General features: G+C 42.5%; 1 protein-coding gene across 1 annotated transcript in view; it reads left to right on the top strand.

Moving 5' to 3' along the window:
- Positions 1 to 1,458: 1,458 nt before the first annotated feature.
- The window catches only part of SPON1 (spondin 1), a gene marked incomplete at its 5' end in the record, with an annotated part of 155,646 nt that continues 133,809 nt past the window's right edge, over positions 1,459 to 23,295 (top strand). The window contains 3 exons of the mRNA XM_080816289.1: positions 1,459 to 1,466; positions 7,659 to 7,732; positions 12,903 to 13,025. Coding sequence (XP_080672415.1) covers positions 1,459 to 1,466; positions 7,659 to 7,732; positions 12,903 to 13,025 — 205 coding nt within the window. The remainder of the gene's footprint in view (positions 1,467 to 7,658; positions 7,733 to 12,902; positions 13,026 to 23,295) is intronic.

The raw sequence follows: 23,295 nt of genomic DNA, 5'->3' as shown, positions 1-23,295 counted from the left end.
CATCCCTAGTCACAGACTCAGCTTCTGTGGCATCTTTCCAAGAAGTTATTCTGATGGACCTCATTCCTACCAATAATTCCTCCTACTCTGCCCCTACCTCCACCTCATCCCAGCCAGAGACGGCCTGCTACCCCTGTGTCACCGTGACACTTGTAGATGATTCTCCGTTTAGGGTCCTAACATACCATGTGTTCTGAGAGTTATTCGAGAATGTCCTTTCTTGGAGTGTGGCAGCTTGTCATAGGCGCATGACATCTTTAGGATGGCATCACCTGGCCTCACCTAACCCTATTATACCATTTTGCTACTAGATTCCAGCCTGATGGATGGTACTAGTATCAATATCCTCACTATAACATTGCATAGACTGAACTTTTACAAAATGTTACCATTTGGGGAAAATTGGACAAAGTATATGGTTTCTCTGTATTATTTCTTAAAAATGCATGTGGATCTGCAGTTTTCTCAACACAAATTCCAAAAATTAAGAAAAAATAAAAAGCAATACCCTTTTACCCCTTTTGTCTTTTATTTCAGTGGTTAGCATTACCATCCCTCCCCCTAGTTACTGGGGTTTGTATATGGGCTGTCACTTCACGTGCTGCCCATTGACCGTTGTCTCATCATAAGACAAGGATAATGGTAGCACCTACTTCATGGGGTTGTTGGTTTTGATTAAGTGAGTTAATATTTGTGAAGGACTTGGGTGTTTCCTTGTTAAAGAAACGAAAAACAAATAAACTCTCTTGGACTCAACCTCCTCTTTCTGCCCCAGGTCCTGTTAGTTACCCAGTCCTGATAAATTTTCCCCAACATGTGCCTCACATTCCTATTTCCCCTGCCCCGATCTTCATTCAAACCTTCAGGGCCGCCATCATTGCCTCCCGTCAGAACTTTGCCAAGGCCAAGTTAGTCGCTGCTCTTCTGCCTCCCATGGCTCCTCCATCATCTCTCTCAACGTCGATTTCCTGTTTCCTTCATTTGTCTTTCTCTTCTCCCACTGGACTAGGATCTCCTTACGAGGAAGGACTGTCTTTTATTCATCTTTGAATTTTCAGCTCCTCGCAAAGTGTCTGACACCAAGTAAGTCCTCAGTAAATGTTTTATTGATAACTAAGCAGGAATAATCTCATGGTGGTTTACTAACATTGCTTTTTCGCAATAATGGTAGATGACTATACCAGGCTCTGAGTCTGTAGCTTTGTGACCCCAAACACAGATTATGACTTTACTATTGGGTAGCAGGAGTTCACATGGGGGTTTTAGATAAGGCCCTGCAGATAAGCTTTCATTTTTCTTCTCCCATGAGCACATTATAATGGCATGCCAGGGTGCCTATTAACTCCTGGACATGGCTTCATGTCCCGACCTCCACCTAAAGCCATATAAATAATTGGGAGGAGTTTGGGTTACAAAATGCACCAATCTCTCTAAATATTTGTTGTTTAACATGAGACCATGGTCAGGTTAGTACTTGGCATCCTCATGAAGTAAAACAAGGCAGAGAGCCTCGGCCCCTGATGGTATTACCGCTACTGTGACGCTAATATTTTATTTCTGGGTGCTCCCACAGAGGTGTTCTTTCACTGGTAGAAGGAAGTGATGCCACTGGTTATAAACTGGACTGCTTCCAGGAGAAAACGTCCCTGAGATCATAGACAAAGTTTTTGTTTTTGTTTTTGTTTTAAAGATTTTACTTATTTATTGGACAGACAGAGATTACAAGTAGGCAGAGAGGCAGGCAGAGAGAGAGGGGGAAGCAGGCTCCCTGCTGAGTGGAGAGCCCAGTGTGGGGCTCGATCCCAGGATGTTGGGATCATGACCTGAGCTGAAGGCAGAGGCTTTAACCCACTGAGCCACCCAGGCGCCCCATCATAGACAAAGTTTTTAAAGCACCCCAAGAAATGTTCAGGAGCAGGGATGTTACTGGACTTGGGAAGAGGGTTGGCAACCTTAGTCTGGAGGCCACAAAACTGAGCTTCATTTTGACCCTTCATTATCTCTGCCTGAAGCAGCTGACCGAGGTAGCACCCTCATTCCTCTCTCCACAAGCCAAGGAGACAGACCCAATGTATAATAATAGCTACCGTTTACTAAGTACTTCCAGGCACTTGCTAGGAGGTGATGATTTAACAAAAGTAAGGTTAATGGCTACCACATAGTGTCTATTTACTTCATGCGACACCCATGTATTAAGGACATTACATGAATTATCTCTATACACCACTGACCCAGCCACGGAGGATCCATGTGAATTTTGAAGTCATTTCCTGGCCTGATTTCTCCCAAGTCCTTCAGTTTCTGATGTCTCCCTGTCCCTTTTCGGTGAGAGCAAGGGTCCAAGGCTTAGCCTGAGACAGCATACCCACAACTTAGCAAGCTCTGACTTTATCCCAACAGGAAAATTCCCCCAAGGAAAAATAACATCAAATGAATAAACCTGCAGACAGAAAAGGGTCAAACGTCTAAGAGATCCAGGATGGTGTTTCTAGAAATGTTCCACCACTTGAGGTTTAAAAGAAACTTATGGAAATGATTAGTAAGTTATTTAGAACCTCAATATTGCAAAGTTCGAGAAGCTAACATACTGAGAAATTTAATTTAGATTTCCTTAACACGCTCTCTCATGATAAGAGAGCATTCAGCGTCTCAGCGTATAAATGCTATGCAACAGGACTGCCAAATTGCAACACAGAATGGGAGAAATTTGTCATTTTGAAATGCTAAGGGAATTCTTACTAACAGCTTTCTCATCTTGTAAAGCTATTATTTTTCTGAACTATAATATGATTTATAAATCTCAGCTGAGTTTTATACTTTTGATGGGAACAGACTCCAAATGAAATGCATTTTCTCAGAATATAAATTTTCTCAGGAGTTGACCGGATGAGGAATAAAAAGAAACCTCTTCGGCAACCAAGCGTACCAAATCTTGGTCTCTACCAGCATATCCACAGGTGAATGTTGGTCTTCTCCAGAGTTCTGGGTTCAGCCTCTCTTCTCACTCTGCACACTTGCCCCGGGTGACATCAGCTGCTTCGGAAGCTTCACCTCTTACTTCTGCCCTGGTGACCCACATGCCTCTGCCCCCCACCCCTCACAGCCCTCCTGAGTTACAGGTCCCTATGTCTAAGGTCGACTAGATTGGCCACCATCATGCCCAACAGACCACTCAACCTTAAATCCTTTCCTTTCCCCAAACTCTGTCCCTCCTCCTTGAATCCCCGTACTCCAACAATACTAACATCAACAGAAATAAGGAAGATACAGTTCCTGATCTTGAGAAGCTTAGAAACTAGCCCAGGAGATAGAAAAATAAATAGGCAACTATAGTACAGATTATTAAATGCCGTGTGGGACAAACCCAAGAGTCCTCTTCATAGGAAGAGCAGCCAGTCAAGAAACCAATCCTAGTGGGTATGAGTTCTGGGTAACTGAACTGTGTGCGTGTGTGTGTGTGTGTGTGTGTGTGTGTGTGTGTGTTATGCTCATATGTGTGTTGAGGAGTCACAGAAAAGGAAAGGAGTCCCACAGACAGAGGCCCAGGGGCAGAGATTGTGAAGGCAAAGAGAGGGTATGGCTTGGACAGAGTGCTCAGGAGGGATTAGATAAAGATGAAGTCAGAAAAAAAAAAAAAAATGAAGTAAGGTCAGAAAAAGACTCCTATCCCGCATTTGATCTGCACAGTTTGGAATCCAAAGGGCATGACCAGAGGTTTGGCCGAGCCTGGGCATGGAAATATATGCTCAGTCTTCATGAAGAGCTCCGGGGGTCACAACCCGGGCTCCAGGGAGACCCACCAGAGCCTCAGTTCTTCACAGTGGGTTCCATGAGATGCTAAATGGATCCAAGGGAAATCAATTTGAGGTTACATTTCATAATAGCACTTACCTCACCTGCCAATTATACTTTTTATATGTGATCTTTAATCCCTTAAAATCATGCTAGGCAGGTCATGAGCTTTGGGGGTCGAAAGGGGAAACCTTAAAACCTTGAGCGGGCTCCTTGCCTCTCTGCATCTTGGTCATCATCACCGGTAAAGAGGAAAATAAGCTACAAACCTTCATCTTAATCCTTCTAAAAATAAGAGCATTTTAACAGGTTTGCTGAAGTTGACCTAAACTGACAGGAAAGCTATTTAAAGTTTTTATTTACTGGCTTTTTATGAATATTCTTACATTTTGCTATGGAATATGGATGGGCTTGATTATGGGGATGTTAATAGTATATTATCATCTTAACTTTCTAATACCTGAAAACCTCCAAATTAAAAAAATGCATCTAACCCAAGAGTTTGGGATGAGGAAGGAATTTAAGAAGCTGTAATATATGTAAAACATAAGATATATAAGGTAATGTATATGTATTTATGATATTTATATGTATGATACATATTACATATACATATATACAATTATACATGTTACAAATATATTATACATAATATTTATGTATAAAGGGCCTCCCTGACACGCTGGCTGGCACACAGGAAGGGCCCAGAAATTAGAACTATTATCAAAAAGAGAGAGTAAATCATCATAGACTTCATAAAACAAGACATGAGGGAAATGAAAACATCTTAGAGGAAATACATCTTAGAAGAAATTTTTCTCTCTGGCTCCCCACATTTTTATAAATATACTTTTGAAAATTTGGGGTGATTTAATTTTTCTAAGCATGATCATAGGCTTTGCCATTGTTCTCTTGTTCAAACCAAGAGGAAGAAAATTCAGAGTATTTACAGATGCTAACAAAGGCAGATGTGGGGAGATTCTGGGAGAGGAAATAGCACCAGTAAGGGCCCAGTAGAGTGGAAGCAGTGTTCAGATAAGGGGAATGAACTTCTCAAATTCTAGATTCATGCCAGGGAGCATGGCACAAAATGAGGACAAATGAAGTCAGAGGGGCATTGGGGAGAAATTTTATGAAAACCCTTGAATACGTGGTAATTTTGTATTTTATCCTATAGATCAGGGATTTTCAAACCATTTTAGCAAGAGAATGTCATTTTGTTCTGTTTTAAGTAGGCTCCACGCTGGGCCCAACGAAAGGCTTGAACTCAAGACCCTGAGATCAAGACCTGAGCTGAGATCAAGAGACCAACACCCAGCCGACTGAGCCAGCCAGGCATCCCAAATGAATTTTGTTGAAGTAGAATTTAATTTGCCTGAGAACTCTACACTGCAACCACCCACCAACTCATTTTTACTCTACGGTCCAAGTTCTCTTTTTATTTTTATTTACTTTTTTTTTTTTTTTTTTTTAAGAGAGGGGAAGAGGTGGGGAATCCGGGCAGAGGGAGAAAGAGAATTTTAAGCGAGCTTCATGCCCATCATAGAGCCTGAGATCATGACCTGAGCCACAATTAAGAGGTGGATACTTAACAGACTAAGCCACCAAGGCACCCCCCAAGGGCTCTTTTTATTTTTTTCCTAAGATTTTATGTATTTATTTGAAAAAGAGAGAGCACAAGCCAGGGGAATGATCAGAGGGAGAAGGAGAAGCAGACTCTCTGCTGAGCAGAGACTCTGATGTGGGGCTCGATCCCGAGACCCTGGGATCAGGACCTGAGCTGAAGGCAGATGCTTAACTGACTGAGCCACCCAGGTATCCCCCAGGTTCTCTCTGTAAAGGAGCAAATCTGATTATCTCACATCTTCGGATGCATTTGTCAAAGAGGTCTTATCAAGCTTGGTATAAAATGCCATCTCCCTGCAGATTCAGGGTGAGTTAGCCCTGCGCACCTCCCCCACTCTTCTCACACCCCCTTCCTGACCTAACCATGGGTCAGTTCTGCAGTGAGCTATGAGTCTCCCACCCCAAAGATCTTTAAAGGAGGTCCTCTCCTTTGTTTCTCCCTCATACTTGCCCTAGTAAGTGCCTACCCTTTCCAGTTGGAGCCTTCTTGTCTGGGGGGAGTCTTCCCTGGCTTGGTCAGGACCCCTGTGTTATTCTCTCCCACACCCTGGGAACGTCTCTGTTGAGCACTTAATCACAGTCATGTTATATGATTAGCTGTGGATTTAGCTGTTTGGTGCTTTCTGCCCAGTATTTTGTTGATTTTGAGAATGGAAAGCGGCCCCATCCGACTTGTTCACAATGGTGTCCCTGACCAGTGTGTGGCCACCAAGCAGGCCTCCAACAGCTGTTGGTTGAAAATACACCAGTAAATACAACAAGAAGACAAATGGGGGAGGAGACCACTTTGGTAGGTAAGAGAGTAAAGCCTTTAGTTGAAATGAGAATGCCAGGCCTGGGCTACTTCCCACAAGTCCTTCTCCTCACCTTCCGCAGGGGTCCCTGAGGCACTTCCTGGTGGGCTACACTCAGGAAGTGGTAGGTAATGGGATGCTCTGACTAACAAAAGGCTTTGTAATTTGGCTTTGGGATTAGTGTTCTCAAGAGGTTTTCTTGGCCTGAGGAAACTTTCTGCTTGATGGTCAACAGAATGGATCCATGATCAAAGTAGCTTTGCGGAAACAAGAAGCATATTTCATTCATTTATTTCAACATCTCATCTCTCTTGGGTAAGAAGAGACTATAAAAGACATCTGTAGGGTGGTCTGAATTTTATTCTTTTGTGCAAGACTGGGTTTAGAGTAGATGTTTCTTTGGAAAATAATCTTGGCCCGGCCCACACCATCAAGAAAGCCACCTCTATATTCTGTAGAGCGGTGCACATGTGGGCCCCTGCCTGGGTCTGCAGTCATGTGACACAGGGCAGATCATGTGACCCTAATCCTTCTTTAGTGTGCTTAGCTGTAATGGAGCCAAGGGATCCCTTTCTCTTTGAAATAGGGCCCATCAAAGTAAAAATTACCTTTTGATTGAGTAACGTTGCTGAAGATAATCAATAGAAGGGGCTCGAAATCCACTGGTACTGTTTCATTGTTAAGTGCTGTAGACTTCACACGCAGGAACGCTGGGTTTCGGGGTTCACCGTCTACGAAGCCAGCTGAAAATACACAGCAGAGTGGGTCAAAGGAGAAGGAGTCTGTCTGTGCAGTCCGAGATTAAGGAGAAAATATGTGCTGGCCAGAAGTAATTTTCAACCTCCAAATATTCTTTCCAGATTCTAAGATCCTGTGTTTGACATGTTTAAGAGAGAGATACAACAGCTGAAATTGTCTTTGTTCAGAATGTAGGAGACAGTTTCGTCTAGACTTTCAGGAAAGATAGAGAATGACATTTTCAGAACAAATCAAAATAGATTTTTAAATTCTCTTTTTCCCCTTCCGGAAGAGGACTTGACATGCTTTTCTGATTTGAATTTGGTGGGTCTATAAATGGCTTCAGTCATTTGATACAAAACTAGAATAAAATGAGCCATTGAGAAAAGTTACTGAAAATGACATTACTTCCCTTTCTTACCTTAACAATACTATTAGCCCCACCACCGGCAGCACAACAACTAATATATATTGAGTGGTTTCTAAGTACGTGCTGTGCTCTTGACATACATTTTTTTTATTTAGTTCTCAGAGCAAACCCATGAGCTATGCATTATTATGAATGCCAGCTTTCCAGTGATCAAACTGAGGCACAGAGAGTGGGGGTGACTTGCCCGAAGCCACACAGCCATAGGTGGCCAGGCCAGGATCCGATGTCCCTCGAACCTGCTCTCCTCACCACAGCACTCGTGTCTTCTTTCCCAACAGGGCCAGCATCGTACAGAAACGCATCATTTATTTCCAAGATGAGGGTTCTCTGACCAAGAAGCTCTGTGAACAAGGTAAGGACTGCAGGTGGGGGAGGGGTCGCAGAAACAGAAGGGGGCTCATTCCGCTGGTCCATGCAGCGGCAGGACTTACATGACGGGCTTTCTGAACTTCTCCAGGTTCTGCTTCCTCCCGTAGTGCTGATTTTTAATCTGGCTCTGCAATGGATAATTGGATCCACCGTAAGCTCTTAATTACTCAGCTTGAGTCCCTGGGTAGGAGATAATGTACCTTATACTGGTGTCGTCTTCTTATTTTTGTGAAACAGTGATGATTCTAGAGAGGTTCCTTGGAATAATTCACAGGACTTAATTAAGAAATGCACAATTGTGTACCTTTAAGATGTCTGTAATGGTTTTCCAGAATAATCTCCGGCAGAACTTGTGTGGCAGCTGGGCCACATGGGAGGATTTTACCCAAGAAAGACAGGTGGGAGGTAGGACTGCCAAGGGGTCACTGACCTTGTGAATTTTCCACGTTCAAGGACATGGCCCTTAGATTTGCAAGCTTATCGATGCCCTCTCCTTGGGCTGAAGGCATTCTAACAAAACTCATGGAGATCAAGTAGACTGGCGGGTCAAAAAGAGGCTGGGATTCAGATCCAGCCCGGGTTTGAATCCTCCCTCTGCCCTTCCCAGCCATGTGACTTAATATATATATAAAATAGTACAGCACCTCCTTGGCACATAGTAAATGTGTGTGTGTGTGTGTGTGTGTGTGTGTGTGTGTGTGTGTGTGTTAGCTATTGTTATCTGTACCCAAAAGCTTGTTTATTAATCTATCATAAAAAATTCAGACCTTAAACATCTGAATGTGTTTACAAGTCATTAGAGAACTAAATAAAAATAGAAAATGTTCTACAATTATATATCTTAACTGTCTAATTTCTATTCATTTTTGCAGAATTTTTATTTGCATTTAGAGCAGTTAGCAATTTGAGAGAAATAATCTTCTCCAATTCTAGCAAATCATAAGCTACTAAGAAAAAGAAAGGTTTGTAAAGGTCTTCTGGGAAAATTAATAATAATAGCTAATATTTTTCGCAGGCTGCTATATGCCAGGCACTATTCTAAGCACTTCACGTGCCTTGCTCACGTGCTCTGCACAGCAGCTCTATAGGGTGAAGACTGTTAGATCGTCCCTATTTTATAGACGAGACGTCTGAGACACGGAAAGTTTTGAAAGCTCGCTTAGCATCATACAGCTAGTGGTCAGGGGCAGGGTTTGGACTTAGGAGCCAGCACTCTTAACCACTGCCTTCCTGTCAAAGGGACTACATTTCAAGGCATTGTACCAAAGCATAGTCCCTCTGGATGACTGAGAGCAGAAACGAGGTCCTATATGGAAGATGGCTTGGAAAACATGAAAAGAGCAGAGGGAGAGAATGAGATGCCCTCCATTAAGGTTATCCCTGTTACAAAGGCCAGAGAGGTAGAAACTGGGGGCCAAGTCCCTGGTCAGTTTTCAGGCGGACATGACCACACATGGCTTTGGGGGTTTTCCTTTTCGTCGTTAATTGTCCACAAGTTCACGCAGCCTTTTTGCAAGTACAGAACATCTTGACTGCTGAGGCTCTTTGTTCCCAAAGTACGGTCCACTTCCTGCCCTGTGCCCAGGAGATGATGTCCAGGTCCCTTGAGTTGGAGTCAGAGCGCTCTGGGTCACCCGTTTATATAAACGGCCTCTAGGTCTACACCCACAGATAACTAAGCACAGCCCCTGCAGTCTGGTTTTGTTAGTTTGTTATGCAAAGGAGAGTCTCATTTCCCAGATTTGAGGATTCTTAGGAAACACCTTGTCATCCCCACCTACGGAGAGTAATCATTAACTAAAGTGCATTTCCTGGAGCCTCAGCCCTGATGTTGTGTGAAGCCATACAAATATGCAAATTATGCAGATGCTGTGTCCATTGAATGGCATGGGAGTCTTTATGGGTTATCCCTTCTGAAGCAGAGATCCTATCAAAATGACTAAACATGCCTATATAGAAAAAGACCATTTTCTAACAGCAACTTTGTGGACCCAAAAAAGGTCCTACAGGCCCTGAGCTGAAGGATAACGTGAAGTTGTAGATCGTCCCCAGAGAGAGCAGACCCATGAGGAAACCCCACAATTAGCAAAGCAGATTGTATTAAGAAAGTCTTTAATTTGTAAGCAGAGAGCAAAGGGATTTCTCTTAAATGTGTGTACCTACTTAATTATCTCTAGCTCTTTCATTAAGGTCTTTACGGTCTCCGCTTCCTTGGCGAGTCAAATCAAATCTATCAAGCAAGGGGAGAAAGAAACCAGTATCGAGTGTTTTTCCTCAGTTGAAGCTGTATATCCATAGGGGGAAAAGTAACAACTGCAAACACAAAAGGCAATGGCAATCATTATTTTTTAAAAGAAACATAAAACATTAAGTTATTCACAATTAGGGATGGGGAGACATAAAATATTCAAAAAGGTGACCTATAATAAACACACGCAAACCCATGCTTACTTTAATACCACGTCACAAATGATGAAGAGAGAAAGACAGAGGGAACGCAGGGAAGGGAGGAAAATGTCGGAGAGAGGGATAAGGAGAAAATGAAGACTAAGGGGAGAGCTGAAAAAGGAAGAAGCTGGCGGATGGAGAGTAGAAATGAAAGAAGGGGCAGCTGGGGAGATCCGCAAGGCCAGAAGTCCCCCATTGTTGGGCAGACCCTGCTGCGGTTAGCAGAAGACGGGTGATAAGATTTTACTTCTTTATTTGTCAGGGGAGGGAGAGAGAGTGCGAGTGCACGCGAGCAGGGGGAGCAGCAGGCGGGGGGAGAAGCAGGCTCCCCACAGAGAAGGAGCCCAATGCAGGGCTCCATCTCAAGACCTTGGGATCATGGCCTGAGCTCAAGGCAGACGCTTTACGATTGAGCCACCCAGGTGCCCCAGAAAATCTGGTTCCGTTCCTTTTCTTTCTTTTTTTTTTTTTTAATTTTTTTTTAAAATTTATTTATTTGTTAGAGAGAGAGCGAGCGAGCACAGGCAGACAGAGTGGCAGGCAGAGGCAGAGGGAGATGCAGGCTCCCCGCCGAGCAAGGAGCCTGATGTGGGACTCGATCCCAGGACGCTGGGATCATGACCTGAGCCGAAGGCAGCCGCTTAACCAACTGAGCCACCCAGGCGTCCCTCTGGTTCCTTTTCAATAGGCTTTTCCTTGTAGGAACAGTATGTCTGTTTTTAGTTTCAAACTTGGGCCTTATTTTTTAAATGGAAGCTAATTTTCCTTTAGAATTCCACAAGATTTATTTTAAGTGTATTCCCCTGAACTCCTGAATATATCTTTAAACTTACTACCCATATCTGAAAAGATACGTTCAGAAAAGATTGAGAAGGTAAAGCTACCAATTTGCCTTATTTTGAGAGATTGCTTTCTCATCAAATAGCACCAGGAAGCTACGGTTGAAACCCCAATACATAGCTCTTAGCTTGGAATCCCTTTTTCAAAGTTCATTTAGTTCTTTTGCAACATAGCTGGTCATAATAACAATAATGGAAGAGAAAAAGGAAAAAAATCCTTTAGAGTTTTTAATTTATGCTGCCTTTCCTGAAATATATTCAACAGGGCTTGTCCCTATCAAAGTAGCTGACGCAGGAGTGGTACCTGGATTTTGTGTGCGTCAAGCAACAGAGAGCCTGCCCCCAAGCACAGACAATGTGCGGGCTTCTTCCAAGGGTACAAAAGAAAGAGCCAAACTAGGATTTCTATTTTGGGTGCTTTCAGACCTCTTCTTTGGTGCCGCCATTTAGAAATCCTGGAGCTCTATAGGGAGGTCATTTTTTTTAAATGCACCAGCCTTCACTTGAAAAAGCATAAAGAGAAACACACACACAAAAAATTACTCTCATTGGTGTTTATACAGACCTATCCAGCAGAAGTTCTTTCCAGGAACAATACAGTGCAAAGATTAAGAGCCTGGGCTCTGGACTCAAAAAGGCCTGAACACCATCCAGTTCTGCCCATAACACCTACTAACCCCATGACCTTGCACTGGTTACCTAATTGCCTCAGTGTACTAATCTGCAACATGGAATTAACTAAAGTACTTACCTCCTGCGGTTGCTAGGATTAAATGAGACAGTACCTGGAAAGAGAGCAGCACCTATAAGGACTCTATACAATATAGTTATTATTACCATATTTCATGCTTTTATCTCCATCCTTCTCTTCTACCCATCACTGATTTTGCTTGTTCAAACCAAAGGAACCCAGTGAATTCCACAAGGAAGACTTGTAATATGCTCTCCCTGACACCCGGAAAGATTTTTATACTGTCAGTGGTCTTTATATAATATTTAAGAATAAATGTCCAACTTGTAAAAAAAAAAAAAAAGAACCTTTATGTTAATACCACTGGAAAAAACAAAGAAAAAGCAGCTGAAACACGTTGCATCTGTAAGCCATTGTTTTGGTCTTGCAGGAAGCAGAACAGACTGAAAGCAACAAAGCACAGTTAGGGATGTGGGTTGACAATCGGAAATAACTGAATTTATTCATCTAATCTCTCTTTCCGCACTTATCAGCTATTCACAGATAAAAATGGGGGCAGAGAGGGAATCTTGTTAAGTTTTTCCTGGCCGCTCCTGTACTCAGAAGTAAACCTGAACTTACCAACATAGCTCTAAACCCCCACCCCTCCCAAGTCTCTGAAAGCTTGATAAGAAGGGATGTGACTATAGATGCATTTTTTATAATAATTTTCGGCAGTCCTTTATGTCTGTCTACTTGTTCACACTGCTTCTCTGCAAAGCTGCTCCTTCTGGTCCTGGCAATTTGGCCCCAGAGAACATTTCTTAGAGAAAACACACACATGCATATTCCTCTTAAAATCTAGTGGAAAAATCCTATTGTGGGAAAAAAGGATAACTGAGTCAATTTTATCCCTGGTTTCCTAACTATTCAGCCTTATTGGTCCCACAGGTCTCCTCACATTGTTAGAGCAAAAGTTCTGAGTCTTTTTTATTGGCAGAATATAATTACCATACTTAGAGGTATATAAAGATCCTTTACAGCCCAAGTAGTGACCTGGTTCTGGGTGGTGTTAGTCAGTGGAAACCGCACCTCATCTTTTTTTCCCAAGCACTGAGGACAGGACAGGACCAAGAGAGTGCTGCCTTATAAGTGACCCACATTGGTTTTCTAACGTAGTGATTTCCCTGTTTCAGACTCCATGTTTGACGGGGTAACTGACAAACCCATCTTAGACTGCTGTGCCTGTGGAACTGCCAAGTACAGACTCACATTTTATGGGAACTGGTCCGAGAAGACGCACCCAAAGGATTACCCTCGTGAGTAGAGTAGCCACTTCATGGATTGGGGGGAAGGTGCGCGGTGAAGTTCTGTCTGGTTGTGGGGTACACCAGCCGAAGTATGTCGGGTCTGTTTGATTTTAACAGCTGACTCATGAAATACACGTTCCCAGGAAGTGAAAGTCATCAAGATAAGCAGATACAATACTGGTATGCTTTGAGCTCTCCTTATGTAGCATTGTTCTAATCTGTGATTTTATTTATTTTTTTTTTAAGATTTTATTTATTTATCTGACACAGAGAGAGATCACAAGTAGGCAGAGAGGCAGGCAGAGAGAGAGGGGGAAGCAGGCTCCCTGCCGAGCAGAGAGCCCGATGCGGGGCTCAATCCCAGGACCCTGAGATCATGACCTGGGCGAAAGGCAGAGGCTTAACCCACTGAGCCACCCAGGTGCCCCTAATCTGTGATTTTAAAAAATACTCCTAAGGTCATACTGCTTATCTTCAGGTCAAGCGTTTGGTGACCTCGGTCCCCCAAAGAGGCTCTATCTGTGAATCACACAGTAGATCTATCTGTGCTGGAAATAGGTGACAAGAGGGGACTGCTCTTGACTCCACTTATCAAGGTCAACAAACATTCAACACCCTCAACCATAATGTTGGTAATCTATCTGCATACCCTTTCCCTATAAATTCCAGATACCACCTTAGAATCCTTCATGACATCGTGCTCCAGATAGCCAATACCAATCCACTGGAGTTGTTAGGAAGCCCCAAACTTGCTATTTTAGAGTAGATCCTTAATCAGGACCCTAGAAATTCCCTTTTATCATACCATAGTCTCAAAAAATGCCTAGCATATGCCAGGCACCATGCTAAGCTCTAGTGATATAATAGTGAGCAAAAAAAGACGCAACCCACATTTTCATACAACTCAGAGATTCGTGGGGAGACTGGCATTTATCAAATATTCACACACAAAAATGTGAAAATTCTAACAATGAGTAGTGGACTTACTGTGTGCCGAGCATTTTTACTTATGTTATGTCATTTAATCCTCAAAATAACCTGTGTTTGTGGATGAGCTCACTGAATATCAGAGAGATGTCATGATTTGCCCCTAGTTAGATGCGAGTAGTGGATCCAAGATTTGAAAAGGGATTTGTCTGGTTCCTTGCCCTGCCTTTCAGTTGGACTGCTTTTAAGACCCAGTAATGCTCATTCTCTCTAACTGTGGGTGGTGGGATGTTGGTGTGTGGCACTGAACATGATTTTTCTGTTCATTGTCTGTTTTATTCTTGTTCATTTCACTTTGGAGTTGCCACAGCTGGGAAAGACAAGCAGAACTGGGAGGAGATTAAAAAGAGGGATTTGGGTCAGCCCCCCAAAAAAGGGGGAGCAAAGGGTATGTGGTTGGGACTTACGAAGACCTGGTCCAGACCAGAGCCTCCACGGTTCCCAGGCAGCCCACCCAGCGGGGACTTGGCAGATCAAGAGCTCTATTGTTTAATTTTACCCACATTGTAATCAAGACTTGGGATCTTAGAAGCATCTTACTAGTTCATTCTTCTCACTCTGGGATTCAGCTTGGTTTGCTTCAGCTGGTGTGGGAGACCTGCATGAACAAAGTTGGACTCTTTGCCTGGGGGGGAGGAAACCACTTGGAACAAGGATGATGGAAAAAAAATGTCCTCCAGTGCCTCCAGTCCATTAACCCAGAGGAAATAAAATGTTAGGGGCCCATTACTCGTCTTCCATAATCCTAAGGAGCTTCTGGTGCTGTTCTGTTCTGACATTGTTATCCAGAATTTGAAAAAAAAAAAAAATACTGACCACTGTTTCTGGGTCTTTGAGCCAAATCAAGTACAAATCTATACAGAATTTCTGTGGAGTTGTTGGGAGTTTCTTAATAAAGCAGACATACGCTCTAGATCCCCCCAGGATTGTTCCATTGTCAGATGTCAGTGTGTCTTAATTTTGGGTTGGAAAAATTTGGTCACTATGTACAAAGGAGTGTTTATCACATTGGACTGTAAATATTTCTTAAGGAATCTTTCCTCTCCATCAGGCAGAGGAGTCCTCCAGGACAAAAGCCGTGACACGCTCATCTTTCATTCTTAGTGCCTTGGAAGTGCCTGGTGCCTTTCCAAGTATTATATACTGATTGTTGAACCCAGAGTAGCAGTCACTGAGACCTAGGAGGCAGATTTCTAGCTCCCGTCTAGTCACCATGGCCAATACTGCTGAGCGATTATAGAACAGACCCTCCTTAGAGGGAAAGGTGCTCAGGGTTGGAGCCAAATGGAAGGGCACAGAGAGAGTCTAATAAGGACTGAAAATTCGATGCTGGTGGAAGTGATTTCTACTAATCTTAAGTAATAGATGACTTTCCCTTTGGTGCTCCAGGCATGATCTTGTCTTGATAACCAACCCTTGACATGAAGCCCAATTAAGACATGATGCTTCCCAACCATGGTGCAAACTGATAGATGTCATGTTCCCCTCCCCTTTGTTATTACTCATCCCAAACACCACTTTGCCCACAAGGATCTCAGAGCAGCAACTCTCAAGCTTTGTAATTTTAAGATGCTTTTTGCATACTGAAAATTTATTGAGAACTCAAACATCCTTTTGCTTATATGGGTTGTGTCTATCCAAATTCAACGTATCAAAAATTACAGATGTTTTAAAATACTACTTATTAATTCATTTAAAAAGTAGCATATAATGAATTAGCAATGATAAACTCATTACCTGCTAACATATTTTGTGAAAATAACTATGTTTGTCTAAAACAAAAGAAATTTAGTGAAGGAGCCTCATTGTTTTACATTTTTGCAAATCTCTTTATTATCTGACTTAATTAGAAGACACCAAGATTCTGATATTTGCCTCTGCACTCAACCTGTTGTGGTATTTTTTTTGGTTGAAGTATGTAAAGAAATTCTATCTCAGATATATAATTGGAAAAGGAAGAATATTTTAATAACTTCTTCATTAATTACAGATAATCTTCTTTGAAACTATACCAAAACCTTACAAAGAGTAGTTTCTTTTTTTTTTTTTTAATTAAGATTTTATTTATTTGAGAAGGAGAGAAAGCAGAGGGCACAAGCAGGCAAATGGAGAGGGAGAAGCGGGCTCCCCACAGGGCAGGGAGCTGATTTGGAGCTCCATCCCAGGACCCTGGGATCATGACCTGAACTAAAGGCAGATGCTTAACCCACCGAGCCACCCAAGCACCCCTACAAAGGATAGTTTCTAAAAGGATAATTACAGTATAGAACATGAAACCATATCAGTGAACTTGTACTCTGTTACATTAAAATGCGTTGCTTTACTTTGTACTTGGAATGAATCTTTTGTAAATAAAGGATTTTGTGACATCATACATTGGTCATTTGGAAAACACTGGTTTACCAAGCCACGCAGGTGGTCCAGATGTTGAGACATTTCATTATACAATATCAAAAATCACATTCATTAATATCACTTCCAATCTCATTAGAAATGTGTTTAAGAGGGGCACCTGAGTGGCTCAGTGTGTTAAGCCTCTGCCTTTGGCTCAGGTCATGATCTCAGGGTCATGGGATTGAGCCCTGCATCAGGCTCTCTGCTCGGCATGGAGCCTGCTTCCTCCTCCTCTCTCTCTCTGCCTGCCTCTCTGCCTACTTGTGGTCTCTGTCTGTCAAATAAATAGATAAAATCTTAAAAAAAAAAAAAAAAGAAATGTGTTTAAGTATTGGAAAACTACCAGATTCATAATAACAGATATAAGTTTTCCAAAATTCTTTTCTTTTTAGGATTTTATTTATTTATTTGACAGAGAGAGACAGCCAGAGTGGGAACACAAGCGGGGAGGAGTGGGAGAGGGGGAAGCAGGCTTCCCGCTGATCAGGGAGCCCGATGCAGGATCCCAGGACCCCGGGATCATGACTTGAACTGAAGGCAGACGCTTAATGACTGAGCCACCCAGGCACTGCAAGTTTTCCAAAATTCTAAGTTTTGCTTGAAAGTTTGAATTTTCTCCTTGGCAACACATCCTGTCCGTTGTTTTCCTTGAAATGACAGGCTCACTTCATTTTTGAGAAAATGTCTACCACATTCTCCAGTCTGAATAGCCATAATTTGTCATTGGTTCTTTCAAGTAAAAATGATGTTTATGAAAATAAAAATGTCCAGTCCAGCTTGCAAGAGCATTTACTAAAGACCATCATCGCATCCCAGTATATAGGGAAGTGTTTCGTGGATGTTCCCCAGTTAGTCACACAGAATGGGAGAAAACTGTGTACTCAGATGTACAGAAACTAATAGATAACATTAATAATTCTTATTGTTTCATCAAAAACATTCCAAAGTGAAGCTGACTCTTTACATTGTTCACAGCCGTTCCTGGCAGTGACTATGGGCGCCGTTCGAGGCCACTGCTTGGATGGGCACTAAGTGACAGTGGTTCACACCGTACTACTTTGACACCACCAGGGTGAATGCCAGCATGTGGCAAATGTCTTGGTATTATTGTGAAAATAGTTTTCTCCTCACAGACTCCCTGCAAGGGCCTCAGGGTCCCCAGAGGTCTGTAGATCACACTTGGAGGACCTCTGCCGTAGCATAGGATAGCGGCCTAAGGTGTCTCCTTCTGTTCTCTATGGGTGACTTGCCCTGGAGAATCACATCGGGCTCTTCAAGAAGATCTGGCAACACACTTGTTCTTCAGTCCTCGCTTGTGGGGGCCACACTGCTATCCATGATGGTTGGCTCCAAATGCTATTTCTGGGGTTCCCTTTCTTAGAGATCAGGGGACTCTGCATCCACCACAGCCCCCTCCCTGGGAGAGGCTAGGCGTGGTGAAATCAGGAAGGCCAGGGGACGGCCCAGACTGACATCCCCTCTCCATTGTAATGCCATAAACTCTGCTGGCCATCTGGAAATCGTGAAATCCTTTTAAAACACCCCCAACTGGGTTGTTTCTAGAAATCCGTTTTGAGGCTGGATCATGCAAGTTCTACCTCCTAATTTTATAAGTGAAAAAAATGTGAAACGCAAAGGACTCAGATCACATAACCAGAGAGTTTCAGAAACAAAATCAAAGCTCAGCTCTCTTGATTCCCTTTTGCCTTCTTCTGGGGGCTGTCACAAGGCAGTCTTCTCTGCTCTGCAGTGAAATTAAATGTCTTCTACACAAAGCATCTTTTCAGCATCTGCTGTACCAATGTGGACTCAGCCGATACTAAATTCCGAACAGCTTTGCCCCACTGTACAAAGACCTCCTCTACAGATCCTGACTTAGAAGTTAGAAAGGGAAGGTCTGGATTCACTGAGCCTGAACAGACTTCCAGAGCCCTGGAGTGTTAGAAGTGCCAGCAAGCTCCCCCACTGTCTATCCTCAGCAGTCTTTAGTACCCAGCAGTGGTCCAAGAGCATGCGTTTTTTTATAGGAACATGGCGACCACGCAGGGTCAGCTCAGAGGGGACGTTCCAGGGTTTGGAGACAGGCTTTGTCTTTGCCAGGGGACTGGAACTTGCCTAACAGATGCTGAGTCATTTTGCTCACTTACTCTGAACACGGCTCCCAGATTTGTTTGTTGTTTTTTTAAGATTTTATTTATTAATTTGAGAGAGAGAGAGCATGAGTGAGGGGGTGGGCATAGGGAGAGGGAGAAGCACACTCCCTGCTGAGCAGGGAACCCCATGCGGGATTTGATCCCGGGACCTGGAGATCATGACCTGAGCTGAAGGCAGATGCTTAACCATCTGAGGCACACAGGGGTCCCAAACTCCTAGGTTTTTTTGACAAATGCCTCCACCCTGTAGAGACTCTGTAATGTACCTTGATGAAGTAAACTGCACAACGCTCCCCATTTTTATATGGTATCAGTTTTAACGCTGTTTAACAAATACATGTTGGTGAAAGGAACTTTTTCCGGAAGCCAATTATTTTTGTTTCATTTGAGGACACATCACCTAAAATATAAACATGGCCATTGGGAAATACACCCTACAGAATAAAAGTTGCTTTTACAGTAAAACTTGGCCATCTTTTCCACTGGGCCATGTTATTTAAAAATTACTAGTTATTAAATCCAATCACATAAAAGACTACCACTCTGACGCTCGGCAACAACTCTCATTTCTTCATATGTTCATCCACATACACAGTTGCACATTTGGAAACATTGCATCCTACTTTGTGCATTTGGTTGTGTTTCCATAGTCATAATTTGTTACACCAGCTTGCTCTAAACCACTTATCTAACTGTTCTTTTATTGAACATCAAGGTGATGTCAGGTCTTTTGCCAACATGGAAAGCACTACAACAAAAAAGCTTTTTTTTTTTTTTAAAGATTTATTTGAGAGAGAGAAAGAGGGGAAGGGGAGGGAAGAAGAGACTCCTCCAGCAGATTCCCCGCTGAGCATGGAGCCCCACACAGGGCTTGAAGCATAACCCTGAGATCATGACCTGAGCCAAAATCAAGAGTTGGCCACTTAACTGACTGAGCCACCCAGGCGGCCCAAAATAATTTAAAAAAAAAAAAAAAAAAAAAAAGGCAGTGACGTCTTCTTCCTCCCTTTGTCCTTCCTTTAAATCATTTCCTTGAAATAATTTCCTAAGAGCCAGACAGCCCAATCAAAAACTATATACTTTTTATGGGCTCTTAAGACATTTTGCCAGATTCTTCTCCAAAATATTTCTATCCATTCACAATGTTACCAGTAATGAATAAATAGATCTCTTTCCCCCAGCCTCCTCAGCATTTAACTTAACGTCTTCTGTTTGGGTTTTGGCAATTAATGGCTATAAAAAATTAATCGCATTATTTTAAATTGGCATTGGTTTAATGACTTACACGTTTGAATCTTTCCTCGAGCTTATTGCATTTGCCTTTAAAACCCCTACGGCACTGACAGGCATCAAGCCTGCTTTTGCTCAGTATCTCCTCAGGGATCAGCTCATTGTCTGGTACTTTGAAAGCCTCTAATGAATGAATGAATGAGAAGCAGTTACAAAATGAGCAAGGAAGAGGGTGGAGGGAGATGAGTGAAGCCACTGAAGAGATTGGGGCAGGAGAGAGAGGACCTTATAAGGCTGCTAAGTGGGGAGCAGATTGGATGGTTCTGGCAATAATTGGGAAGGTAGGTGAGGAGGCCATTACAGTGATGGTGCTATCTCGGACTAAGGCGGTGGGTGTGTGATGGAGTGGATGGACGGACTGGAGATAGCTTTCAGAGGTAGATTCTGTCACGTATTAGATGCGGGGGAGTGACAGAGAAAAGCATCAGAGCCGACAAGTACTCTTGCTTCTTAAAATATTCCTCAATATTATTGTCTCTCTGTTTTTGCAAGTGATCATGAAATCATTTTATCAAATTCTGTAAAGGATCCTGTCAGAATTTTAAATGGGATTGCACAAAATCCCTCAATTACTTTTGGAAGAATTGTTAACTAAATTTATAGTATTGAGCTTGCTGGGTTTCTTCCCATTTATGGTAAGATAACGTGTGGGTTTCGGCAGCCCAGCGCCTAGAACGGTGATGAGTCACAGGTGGACCATAGGCCTCTTCTCCCCATCTAACTTCAGAAACAAAATGAAACATTCAGCAAACAATAATCCCACTCCTTCCCACCATCACCGGGAAATCCCTCTCCAAACTGAGTAAATGTGCCCAACAGCGCCCCCCAGTGGTGCCACCGCCAGGCTGCGTATGAATAGAGCTGTGACTGGGAATTCAGAGTTTGGTCCAGAGTACATGCCTCACCATACACAGTGTTAGTGTCTGGCAGAGCAAAAGAGAAAGGATTAAATAGCTTCTTTCCCCCTTTTCTCCTCTCTTCTCTCCATCCCTCTGGGAAGCCTTGCGGCAACAACTCACTGTGTTATGCACCGGGAGTGGGGAAGGAAAGTCAGTTCACCTGGTCTTCCCCTTAAACATGCCAGGCTGAATGCAAGCATGAATTGCTGATCTTTCCTCCAATCCCATAAAGATAGCACTAGAAGAATAAAAAATAAACTCACAAAGACAAGAAAAAAGGAAAGAAGGCCCCGCCCTTTCAGAGAGATTGCCAGTATCTGGGGAGCTGGAGAGGTAGGAACTCTCAGCAGAGCAAAGAATGCAGAATCCGGGGCACCTGGGTGGCTCAGCGGGTTAAGCCTCTGCCTTCAGCTCAGGTCATGATCTCAGGGTCCTGGGATCGAGCCCTGCATCGGGCTCTCTGCTCGGCAGGGAGCCTGCTTCCCTTCCTCTCTCTCTGCCTGCCTTTCTGCCTACTTGTGATCTGTCTGTCAAATAAATAAATAAAATCTTTAAAAAAAAAAAAAAGAGAGAGAGAGAGAGAATGCAGAATCCTCCGTAGCTGCAGGGAGGGTGGTAAGAGCCAAGCCCACCGTTTGCACCAGGAATAGGCTCAGGACCCAGGTATTCAGCACAGAGGATGAGAAAATCCACCCGTCCTGAAATTTTAGAATAATGGGGATAGGGACAACCTAAAAAGCATCCAGAGAAACAGGCAACAAAGACTCAGACCTCTTCAGAACCACACCAAAGCTACCACACAACGGAGCAGTGTCAAATTTCAAACTCGCGGTTATGAATTCTGAGGGGGGGACCCTTTTTGGTCAGCCTGGAGACCGGGCTAAGACAGAGCAGCTCTGGTGTTGTCTCCATGTGCTCCTGGGTTTCTTCGTAGATCGCTTTTTCACTGCAGTTTCTTTCTTTTGTTTTGGTGAGAGAGTATGTAATAGAACGTTTCTGCTTTTTTGTGCATTTACAGAATTTGCTTTGGTTTTTTCATGACCTCATAGATGTTTAGCCTTTTCTCTCATTCCACACAGGTGCTGAGGGATGTGTTACTTACTTCACAGCACACGAGCATTCTTGGTCCATTCAGTGCCCCTCTGGCTTTATTTGCTTTTTGTAATATTCCATGTACCCCACATTGGACGACTGTCGTATTCAAATCATTCCGCCATCTTGTTTTATATTTGCTGACTATAATTTCTTTTTGTTTCTTCCTCTTTTTTTTTTTTCACCACTTCTTTTCTTTCCATAGCCTGCATTACGTTTTCTTCTGCTGGTTTAGGCAATATTTGATCTATGTTGTTGTTCTTGTCATGGTTGCCTCTAATTTAAAACACATACTTGGGTTGATTTATCTGTATTGATTTCATAAACATTTCAATATTTGTCTTCCTCTGAACAAAACAAGAATGTTAGTGTGTTCTCAGATTCCTTCGTTGTCTACCACCCCTCGACCCAAATACACGCTCATGCTGGTTATTTTCGAAGTGAGTCTTTGATCTCCTGTATATTTCAGTGTCTCTGGTAGTTCCATGGGTCTGTGTTTCTGAAGTTCTCCAAGGTTGAACTCAGAGGAGTGAGGCGTGGGTGCTACCAAGATTTTTTGTTTATGGTGTTCAATCCATTTAATTCTTGGCAGTATCTATACTCACTGCTGTATGATGGTAAGTTTAATTATGTTTATTCAGGCTCTATTACTTGATCATTTCTTCTTGATTTTTCATGTTCTGATAATGGGGTATTAACGCCTTGATCTAAAACCGTGTACTTATCATTTCTCCTTGATGTATAACAGATTGTTTTCCATTTGTCACTATGTCTTTGGAACCTATAGCATCAAAGCATTATATCCTCATGATTAACTCTGACTTTCAACATCGCATAATTAACATAATTAGCTGGCTTTAATAACTTTTGCCTTAAATACTGTCGTGTCTGAAACCTCGCCTGCTTTTTCTTCCCTTTAATTAATTTCCCTTTTCAGTGTTTTTTAAATTTATTTTTTCTTATTGTTAGGCTCTCTATGCCTTTTAAAGATTTTCCAGTAAATTATTGCATTCATCCCATTGGAAGGGCTTTTGTGGGGTTTTGTTTTGTTTTGTTTTGTTTCTTTTTTGGTTTCAGTTTTTTTATTTGTTCTGTTTTGTTTCTCAACATGATTATTTAGACTTACACTTATTTTAAGCTCAGTCCTAGACAGTTTATGTTCTGCCAGTCTACTTATTTATCTCTATTGTTATTGTTAATTTGTTTTCTTGTTTCTAGATTTTCTTTGGTATTATGTAGGCAACGAGCACGTATCTGGCTTTGGTTTTGCTTATTTTTATTTCATTTGGCAGAAATCTTAAGTCAACTAGCTGTCAATTTAAAACGTACAACAAGGATATTACTTCTACATTATCAATAGACCCCTGTCTTATCAGGATAACATCTTTTGATTCACTCTTGTGAGAAACCTTTGCTGGCTTTTGTTTTTCTCAACTCTTTTCTTTCTTCTGTTCTCTACTTACC

The sequence above is a fragment of the Martes martes genome, assembly GCF_963455335.1.
Source record: "Martes martes genome assembly, chromosome: 10".
NCBI classification, from domain to species: domain Eukaryota; kingdom Metazoa; phylum Chordata; class Mammalia; order Carnivora; family Mustelidae; genus Martes; species Martes martes.
The sequence above is the reverse complement of the archived record's forward strand: the minus strand, read 5'-3'. Positions and strand labels throughout refer to the sequence as shown.